A 10,803-nucleotide genomic window follows, 5' to 3' on the forward strand; every position below is an offset into this window, starting at 1 on the left:
CTCCCAGTGCTCAGTACAGCAGTAATTATACTCTAACAAAATTATACTCCAACTACATCACTTCACATTAGAGGATTCTGGTGGGTTGAAGCGCATATCTCCACACATGGACATAAAGTTCAAAGCATATCTCCGAAGATAACATGGGATGACTACAGGGATTTGGTTTCAGGCGTGAAGTGGCCCACCAAGGAGGTATATCAGCACATCTAGCAGCAGGTTGTCTGAAGATGTCCATTCTGTCCTGAGAGAGTTGGGAGAGAAGTCTAGTTCTGTGAACACAGATGCCCACATACAGAACACTTCTTCAAGGTCGAGTGCTCAGGCTCGTACTCTTATCAGGTGCTTCCTAAAACATCCAGAGAGAAATCAACACAATATTTGACTTCATTCTTTGATATGCAGGGACAGAGAACAAAGTAAACATTCATGTAGATGAGGGGCCCTGATGACCTTTGGTGGGCCTGAGGAGTAAATCTGTGCTTAGCACATGGAGGGAATTCTCTGGAAAAACAAGGAGAGAGCATATTTCAGTAACAGAATCCAATTATTCAGATGTCATACACTCATAACTTTATTCAGGTAAGGCTTTGTGAAAATTAATACTGCAACTTGTTCATGTTGTTTGGTGTCAGCTCAAAACTTTACCCTTTAGATGTTAGATTTATAATGAATAACACTGATCATCTGCCACCTTATTTGTGTGATAGCTGCTGTCAGAAGAAACAGACTAATCGTCACAGCAGCAGAAATGTTTAAAAAGTCTCAGGTGTGTGTGTATGTGTGTGTGTGTTGAGTGTGTGAGTGTCTGTGTGAGTGGGAGTGTGTATGTGTGTGTGTGCGTTGAGTGTGTGAGTGTGTGTGTGAGTGGGAGTGTGTGTGTGTGTGAGTGGGAGTGTGTGTGTGTGTGTGTATGTGTGTGTGTGAGTGGGAGTGTGTGTGTGTGTGCGCGTTTTTGTGACAAATGAGGACATAAATTTGTATAATGACAAAGGTATGACATAGGTATTACAAGGAGAAGGTGACTTTTCAGGACATTACCCCATGTCCCCACTTTTCAAAACGCTTATAAATCACACAGAATGGAGTGTATTGAAAATCTGAAATAGCACAAAGTTTCCTGTGAGGGGTAGGTTTAGGGGTAGGGTTGGTGTAGGGCTATAGAATATACGGTCTGTACAGTAGAAAAACCATTACGCCTATGGAGAGTCCCCACTTTTCACAAAAACAAATCTGAGTGTGTGAGTGTGTGAGTGTGTGTGTGTGTGTGTGTGTGAGTTCAGTGTTGGTCGATCAGGCTCCTCCTCGTCAGGTAACAAACTGAAAGTATCTAAACGCTACTTCTGTCTTTTGACCAAATCCTCGACGTGTGTCATTTAAAGAGCCTGATTTATTAACCTTTTGTGCTGGATTTGTTTTCTGAGAAGAGTTATTCTTGTGATCTTTCACTAAAGATGGTGGAGAGACCTACAGGTATGAAATATCTTCACTCGGACTCAAAGACTGTAGATGTTGTTGCCAAATTGATTTAATTCCATGAAGTTTCTGTTTTCGGAGTAGTGCAGCCTAACAGTTTTTTACATATTCGTACACCAAACATGACTAGAAATACAGAGAAACAAATCAAATGTGAATAGTCGTTTTACACCAAAAGCGCGAGTAGTGAATATCCATTGGACTGAAGTCAGTGTTCAGAACAGATAACAGTAACACCTGCTGTCATCAGACTGTAGAAACAAGAACGAGTCCATGACTAATGTTCTTTCAGTCACCTAGTCTGTATGTTTGATCATGTTAAAATGCTGTAAAATGTATGAATTTGTTTATGTAGGTCGACTGCGAATGCAGAGACAGAGTCTCAATCAGTTCTATAGCTACTGATCTGATAATCATACTTACCGCTTGCTCAGTTTCTGTAAATGAATAAAAGAATGGCTCTGCTCCACCAGGGCCGGCCCAAGCCTTTATGGGGCCCTAAGCAGAATTATACATGGGGTCCCCTCGGTGCACCAATACGGCTGATTATTGTCAGTGCTTGATTATTCACACACTATAAATCTAACACACACATTATCAGTTTTATTTGTTGTAGCTGTGTTGCTCATCATACCAATGTCTGTCTGGCTTGTTTTTACCCTTCTGTGGTTTTTAATTGTAACAGCAGCAAACCCACAGCAGCGGTCAGCTGTTCATTTGCATTTTAATATTCAAAGTCTTAGCATTGGCCCTCAGATCTGATGTGTGGCCCCGGGTTCCTCTGACGCGGAGCCAGAAACAGACGTGCTTCATATATCACAACTGTTCAGTGTTTTCAACCACATAAAGTGTACTTTAGGATTCAGACATTTAAATAGACATTTCAATTAAGGACTAGCAAAAAACACATTTATAGTTTGTTAAAAACACACTGGTTTATATGGAAAGCAGCAATAATAATCCTTTCAATTAAATGTGATGAAGTGTTTTATTCCTATCAAACACTGTGTAGGTAACAATAAAGTTCACGCTGTTTTTCTCCCAGTTCACTGGACACTTACGTCCTACTTTCATGTATTTCGGGAGAAATGGGTGAATTATGTGATGTTAATCTGACAGATGCACACGATTATAGATCAACTGTAGCGCATTAATTGATAGATTAACTGATATGGTCATTAATTTACACATATTTGACAACCAGAATAGTCTATATCATATAGTGTATGATATAGTTAACAAGTTTGTGGATATTTTGAATATAAAAGGAAAAACTTGATATATCTGTCAGCGCTATTGTGGCCTGCATGATGCGTCGCTATGAAGATAATAAGATGATACGTAGATTATTTCATTATTTAATATTTCATTTTTGTATAATTACTATTTTACATTGACGTAATATATCACAAAAAATAAAATGAAATGAAAGAAATCTTTTCACGTTCTTTGTGAAACATAGACAAAGTATATTGGATCTTTTAGTATATCGTAGAAGATATGCTAGAAGAAGTAGTTCGTACTCTTGACCTCCAATGAGAAGAATAACATCTTCACCTGATGTCTTGTATCATATTTTTATGTCATTTATGTCAGTGATCATCTTCAGTCCAGATGATGCTGTGATCCGGATTCTTCTGCTGGGCAGAAACACTTCTGGGAAAAGCTCATCTGGGAACACTATACTGGGAGAAGAGAGGTTTAAAAGGCACGAGTCTGAGGTGTGTGAGGGTCAAGCTCAGATCTGTGGGAAGCAGGTTGCTGTGATTGATTGTCCAGATCTACTGGATCCAGATCTGAATGAAGAGCAGCTGGAGAAGATGAAAGTTGAGGGAATGATGACGGAGAACGGAGGGAAATTTATGATGGAACAAATGAAGAGGAATAACAGCAAAGACACTCCTCGTGTCATTTGTAAGTTGTCTTGTATATTGTTGCCATTATAAATGACATGAATGATAAAAACATATGATGGATTGAGTGTTCAAGTTGAAGACACTCGTATGTTACGCTGAAAATGGTTTGATATTGCTGTTGTAGTTTCAGAGAGGAAAGACCAGATCAGACCGGTTCTGCTGGGAAAAGTGCCGATGAAAACAGCATGGTCTGCAGAAACATGTTTGAATCTTTGACACAGTGTGACTCAGAAACCCACGAGAGCAACAAGATCTCAGAGATCGACACACCAGCGCTCGTTTACACCAGCTGTTAGTGAGGAAAACCACACTTAGACGTGATGCAAAAAATTCCCACACTACTAATATCTGACCATTTCACTATTAAACTGTGTTGAATTGTACGTCCACATATATAAGCTAAATATTCACGGCAATCTCCAATCAGGCAAGCTCAGTAAGCTCATGTCTTACCTGACAGACTTCAGTGCTTTAGGCAGATATGATGATGTTTGACATTTAACTCGATTACTTGTTAAGAGCAAGAACATTATGAGAATAAATGACTCTCCGTTTGCATCGCTGCATGCTGTGTGCCAAAGAAATCGATCGAGATGTCTTGTGTTTTTGTGTGTCAGTATTTACTTATTGCTTATATGAGTGTAATTTACTACAACAGTACCTTATTTCATGTTCAGTATTTCAGGGGAAACTACTGTTAGTTGCTAAATGTTTTCTTTAGTACAGGTATTTACTTTTTAAGTCAGGTTCAGAAACTTTAGTTTGGTCTAAATTAAAGCCATTAAGTAAAACTGATCATCTCTTGGCTATTTTTTTTTTCTTTCTGTTAATACATATGTGTACTATTTGTAAGCACTCTTAAATTGAGAGAGAGAGGGAGAGAGAGAGAGAGAGAGAGAGAGAGAGAGAGAGAGACAGATGTTTTCTTTAGTACAGGTATTTACTTTTTAAGTCAGGTTCAGAAACTTTAGTTTGGTCTAAATTAAAGCCATTGAGTAAAACTGATCATCTCTTGGCTAACTCTTCTTTATTTTACTCCCGACACAAATGAACTGTGAACTCGATAGATTAATAAATGGCCTGTTATTGTTGACGCTGTGGTCTACTGTGGTAAACATTGTGAAATAAACATTGTAATATGATATTTTAGCTTCACACAGTTGTGGCCAAAGGCTTTTGTGTTTTATTAATTGTCTTGAATCAATCAATTTGTTCGTTGAAATCAATTTAGCATCATTGTGTTTCAGCTGATTTTATATCTTATCACAGTGATTGCAGATTTCTGCTCTTTTTATTTTTATAGTTCTTCTGTATTGTTCGTAAATATAATGCATCAGCTGATATACTAAAAATAAAATTGGTGCTCCTTTTATACAGAAGCTGTCTTTGGAGGGAACAGAGCTATGATTCCTGTTAGGTACAAAATCACTTAAATATGTCATCAGTTCAATTAAAATAAATGACAAAGGACTTATTTGCGTGACTTTAATTTAGCGTTTAAAACAGCATGTGAAACAGTGATGATACAGAATGAAGTTTGATGGATGTTGAAAGTCCTGCAGGTGGCGCCAGATCTGCATTATTGCAGATTATTAGTGACAGGGTGATTAAAGTTTATTAAACAAACTCTCGCAATGTTTCTCTGCGTGTGTCTGCTGTTTCTTGTGTCCAGAGAGCTGTGTCTGTAAACACTGAAATGAGTTTAATCTATGAGTTTGTTCTATTCGTTCAGTTCAGATCAGTGTGAGTTTGAAGAGCTTCTGCTCATTCCTGCCCAGAGAGAGTGCACGCACTTAAAACCTGTCTCTCCTCTAGCTCAAACTGTCCTGTGCACTCGCAAATCTCTCTGTGCTCATGTGCTAGATATTCATTCTTTTCACCTGAATTAAACCTTGTCAAATGTTATCAGCCTATCAGATTTCAAAGATGGATCTGTAATTTCTTTATAATTTAATACACCAATACCGATACTGGTCTCCTGTACTCGTACTCGTACTCGTTAAAATGCCCCGATACCAAATGCCGATACCACACAGCATGTGATAAGCTCCATATTCAGACAAAGAAACACCAACAACAGAACAACAGATAGCAGAATGGAGTTAAGGACGTCTACTACGAAGTATATGTATGCAATGAATATAATGTTAAACATTCAGTATTAACACCTGTATAGCTGATGTGCGCGTTGCACGTTGACCAGATACAGACTCAGCGGACACAAGCTGATGATAGAGACGGGCAGACACAGAAAAACATGGCTGCCACCGGAGCAGAGATTGTGTACACACTGTGATCTGAATCAGATGGAAACAGAACTGCACTACCTATCAGAATGCCCCAAATACACAGATATACGGACAGTGTTCTATGATAAAGTACAGCAGATCCATCAGACATTTAAAACTCTTTCAGACCAGGAGAAAGTGCCGTATCTGTTAGGAGCACAGAAGAACTGCTGTGTGTTTGCTGCTCAATATGTGTCTGCCTGTCACCATAGAAGAGAAAACACTCACCCTGCCCTGATCTGATGTTTCCAGAGAGAGAGTACAGTATGGCAGAGTATCTGTACACAGTGTCAGATAAGAAACTGAGAAGCACGTTGACCAGATACAGACTCAGCGGACACAAGCTGATGATAGAGACGGGCAGCCAAAGAAAAACATGGCTGCCACCGGAGCAGAGATTGTGTACACACTGTGATCTGAATCAGATGGAAACAGAACTGCACTACCTATCAGAATGCCCCAAATACACAGATATACGGACAGTGTTCTATGATAAAGTACAGCAGATCCATCAGACATTTAAAACTCTTTCAGACCAGGAGAAAGTGCCGTATCTGTTAGGAGAACAGAAGAACTGCTGTGTGTTTGCTGCTCAATATGTGTCTGCCTGTCACCATAGAAGAGAAAACACTCAACCTGCCTGATCTGATGTTTCCAGCACATCTACATTATATTACGCCAAATTACTGTATTATATTACTTAGATGTATATTTTGCTTCTGTAAATATGTCTAATCCCTTATTTTATTATAAAAATATCGGTATCGGTACTCGGTATCGGCAAGTACCAAAAATAAACGTATCGGTATCGTGTGTATACTGGAAAAAGTGGTATCGGTGCATCCCTAATTAGAAATTAATCGGGTGCTTGGATTATTTGTAAATAACCTAGATTAACAGTTTGGCCAAACCCCTCTGAGCGATTTATCTAAACACAAACAAAAAAGTAGGCCTATATGATTCTTAAAGTTCATGTGGTCATATAGCCTATTGTGCACTTGGAATTAAATACATATATATATATATCTTCTGATTGTCATATAACTGTATATTCACGGTTTGAGAGTGCCACTGAATGTGTAGCTATAGGGTTTTCATGAAAAAAAGAAATCGAACTAAAATCAGAACTGAAAACAAACACTGGATTTAAAAAAAAAAAAAAAAAAATCCCAATTTTTAGATATGCAGCAAAGTTGCAATTTCCAGGAACGAGGCGAAAACGAAGTTTCATAAAAACCTGTCTTCACACACACATTATTTCTTTCATATTCACACAGATAAATTCAAATGACACCTACAAAATTCCTTGGTCCCTGAACTATTAGAGATAAGTTTCCCAGGCAGCTGTACAAAAACGGTGCATGGGTCCCTGTTCTCTCTCTCTCTCACTCTCCTGCGCTTTCACTGTCTCTTATCTAAAGCTGAGTCAGGAGGTGGTCTTAGTTGGCAATTCACATTCTGACGTGCCCTTTCAAAATGGCAGCTTGTCTTCTCCGGGTCCCCAGTGCAGCTACGACCAGTGTCTCATATTAATGAGATGTACAAATCATCCAAGCACCCAATTCAGCCATTTCTAATATAGGCCTTTGCAGACTATTGAAATAATAATAGATATATAATTAAAATAAGATATACATTTATTATTTAATGACATGTCTTAACAGATGAATAAAAAGATTGCATGTGCTTAAAACTTTATTTCTAATATGTGTATGTTGTTATCCGTGGGACACAGTATGAAAGTTAATCCACTACAGAGTTTCAGAGACTTAGACTGGAGTTAACTAAAAGATAACTTGTGTAGTGCAATGTTGAATCAGAGCGAGATTGGGTGACCAAGTTCATAGACATTTTGATTCAAACGCTATTTAACAATAATAATGGAACTTGTTGATTAAATATTTAAATAAAAGGAATTCTGTTATGTTGGTTGGGAAAAATTAATTCACCATTGCAAGATTATTCTGAATCATGTATGCAAATATAGAAGATAAATTATGATTGAAGTCTAGTTTACCATATGCATGTCATGCTGTTATAAAGGGAAGGATTCTTCTGTTTAATTGCAGTATATAATAAAGCTAGATTACTGCTGCGTTCTGCATTTCTGCAAAGAAAAAACTGCTTGCTATTTTTATGCAATGAAGAACTTCCTTTACTAAAATAGAATAAGGGAACTGCTGTTTTTAACCAGATGAGATTGTTTTTATTAAGGGACCATTGAAAGAGATGGTTGAAAAGTGAAAATTAGATAAAGAGCAGATTTGGTCAGAGTTTACAAAGGTTCAATTTGATTAATGCAGTCTCTGAGTGTTCAAATTCAGATGGCTTCTGGAACAGTGCCTTGATAAAGGGAATCAATGAACTGGAGTCTGTCTAACAAAGTGGTGAAGAAGCAAAGACAGCTGCAGAGAGAAGAAGAGGGAGGGGTTGATGGACGCTCCCCTCCGCTCCTGCACACTTCTGCATGAAGACTGACTTAATGCAGGAAACTGAATTATTGACAGCAATGCTGAACTCTTTGGGAAAAAGAAAAAAAAAGGGTGACAAGATGTCTAATAGAAAAAAATATGGCTGATAAAATAAAAATATTGGTCACTCCATTTTGTTTAATGGTACTTTTCTAGGGCTAGATTGATTAAAATAATAATAATAATAAAAAATTACCCCAAAGATCCAAAATCATGAAATCACATATGCTGTCATCACTGCGGATAACAAGATGGAAATGTTGATGGCCATGGATCCTAGATTATGCAGAGTTTTGTTTAATGGTACTTTTCTAGGGCTAGATTGATTAATAATAATAATAATAATAAAAAATTACTCCAAAGATCCAAAATCATGAAATCACATATGCTGTCATCACTGCAGATAACAAGATGGAAATGTTGATGGCCATGGATCCTAGATTATGCAGAGATCTCCGATCCTCTTCTCAAAGTAGCGCATGAGCAATAACAAAAAAGTATTTGTCTAAACTCTAAATTAGACAAACAAGTGACATTTGAGAAATTACAATTGGCTCTCTCAAGTGCACAATGCCTAGGCCTATTATTCTAAACCAATTAATCTATTCGATTTTGAAGGGAAAGAGATGTTTATACAGGGGTGTTAAACTAAACTTCATGGTGACTGACGTTGCTCAGTTGTATGACATCTAGAAACTACGTGGAATGCTACCAGGTCTACACTCAGTAGAATCTAACGAAAAAAGTTCATATTATCCTACTCAGAATCCGTGCCATTCACAACTAAAATCATTTAGTTCACAATCAGCTGAAATCTCAAGAAAAAATATGTTTTTGGCCAAAAGGGTGGTGTGAAAGAGTGTGAAAAAGCATGAATGATGGTGTTGTGTGAAGTGAAAGAGGGTGTCTGACCAGACACTGAGGAAAATCAATCATTTGCCAAAACAGCTGTATGCAAATGTTAATATGTGGGCCCACAGGGCAAATTATGCCCAGTAAAATAATGACCATGGATGAATTTGGTTAAGTTTCAAGCAAAACAAGCTTGCTCTGTCCACCCCACTTTCTTTTCAGCATATCATAATGGAGCTGATTCTGTGTCAAAAGGATAAAATATTGTATTTCTGACTGTTAACAGAAATAAAGTGGGTTGAGTGTTTTCCAGGTCAAAAGGCCTATGCTACTGAGCAAGATAGGCCTAGGAAATTATCCAGTGATATAGTGGAACTCAGTTTATAAAACAAAGAGATAACTGAATTAGCAAATTGTTGAGAATAAAACTGAAATGAATTGAAAAATAGTAAGGATGCAGATAACTGAGTAAAACCAAATTCTTTATTATATTATAGAAAATGGGTATTAGCCCTATACTCATTGTATTGACAGCACTGGATTTGTGAGAGCTCAAAAAGGGGCCAGGAAAGCCCTCAACCCACATGAAATCTCCACAGGTCACACCAAGAAGGACGACTGGCCAGATGAGCAAATGAGCATGCTTGATATCACTAACAGAAAACTCTGAAGGTTTCCATTTACAGGTGACAGCAGTTCTATAAAGGACAAGGAATGGTTTGCTCCATCAATAAGAACCACTTCAACAACCCCACACAGCATGAAGTGAGGGATGAAGGGCGTGCTAGTAACGACCCTTTCTTTCCAACGAGGGAAAGACCATTGCAACCACTCGCAAAGAGTCACCCTGCTGAAGATGGAATGAGTGATGGGACTGCTAACGAGAGCAGAATACTTTGGAGCAGATGTGGGCCAACAAATGGAAAAGAGGAAGTAGAAAGAGAAGGAAACAGACAAGCATACAACTCAGGAGGACGTGAAAAGGATAGACCAGTGACACAAGATGAAGTGCATTACTGATCACAACTCAAAAAGAGATGCACGAGAAGCAGAAGTGTGAAAAGAAAGTCTGACAACATATCTGATGATCACCACATGCCTAATGCATCTAATTCTACAAGCTCAAGCTGTAACCAACAGCACCCAGACTTCCCAAGAATCAACTTTTCAACCCCCGGTTGAATCTAGCAGTGGCTTTGATTTAATCCAAAAAGAACAAGAATTGAACGAGAAGCAAAAAATATCTAGACAAAACAGAAATATTGTAAATGATAACCATAATATCAGTTATAAGAGAATTAGCAATTCAAATGTTTTATGGGAAAAGGTAGAAGAAAATAATTGGTATAAATGGGTAAATTACACAGCAGAAAAAGAAAAATGGGAAAAGTGCATAGTTTGCTTTGAAGCAAGACCAGTCTTATATATTGTACCAACACTCATACACAGTTCAAGTAGAAGAATATTTCATGATGAATGGTTTAAGACAAGGGTTCTTGTCTTAAACCATTGTCTTGTATACTAAACAAGTATAATATGTGTGCGTGTCATTGAAATGCAAATTTAGCTACAGCCAAGTGACTTTGAGCGACCCACCTTGACACACTCTGCGACCCACAGTTTGAAAACCCCTGGTTTAAGAAATGTCCAGGACTATCTAGTGAAATGGGATTAGATGTAATAAAACTGGGAGGTAAATGCTTAATAGAAGAATAGAATAGGCAGAGAAATAAATACCTTTAGAAACTGTACCCAAAAAAATGGCATTATGCCTATACTGGTGCCAGTTTCTCCAATCTA

At 37.9% G+C, this 10,803-nt stretch overlaps 1 protein-coding gene across 2 annotated transcripts; it reads left to right on the forward strand.

The window, feature by feature from the left end:
• The first annotated feature begins 1,359 nt into the window (after nucleotides 1-1,359).
• Nucleotides 1,360-4,600, forward strand: LOC107676180 (GTPase IMAP family member 8-like). 2 transcript variants are annotated; one of them, XR_001632701.1, is made up of 4 exons: nucleotides 1,360-1,473; nucleotides 3,073-3,390; nucleotides 3,517-4,118; nucleotides 4,329-4,600. XR_001632701.1 is itself a non-coding variant. In XM_016470697.1 (3 exons), the coding sequence occupies exons 1-3, from the start codon at nucleotides 1,455-1,457 to the stop codon at nucleotides 3,606-3,608; spliced, it is 429 nt and encodes a 142-aa protein (XP_016326183.1). In that variant the 5' UTR covers nucleotides 1,360-1,454; the 3' UTR covers nucleotides 3,609-4,187. The 2 variants fall into 2 exon arrangements, 1 of the variants encoding a protein (XP_016326183.1); XM_016470697.1 differs by lacking the exon at nucleotides 4,329-4,600 and having other exon boundaries at nucleotides 3,517-4,187.
• The last annotated feature ends 6,203 nt before the right edge of the window (nucleotides 4,601-10,803 follow it).

Source organism: Sinocyclocheilus anshuiensis, unplaced genomic scaffold (genome assembly GCF_001515605.1).
Source record: "Sinocyclocheilus anshuiensis isolate Anshui unplaced genomic scaffold, SAMN03320099.WGS_v1.1 scaffold3751, whole genome shotgun sequence".
NCBI lineage: Eukaryota > Metazoa > Chordata > Actinopteri > Cypriniformes > Cyprinidae > Sinocyclocheilus > Sinocyclocheilus anshuiensis.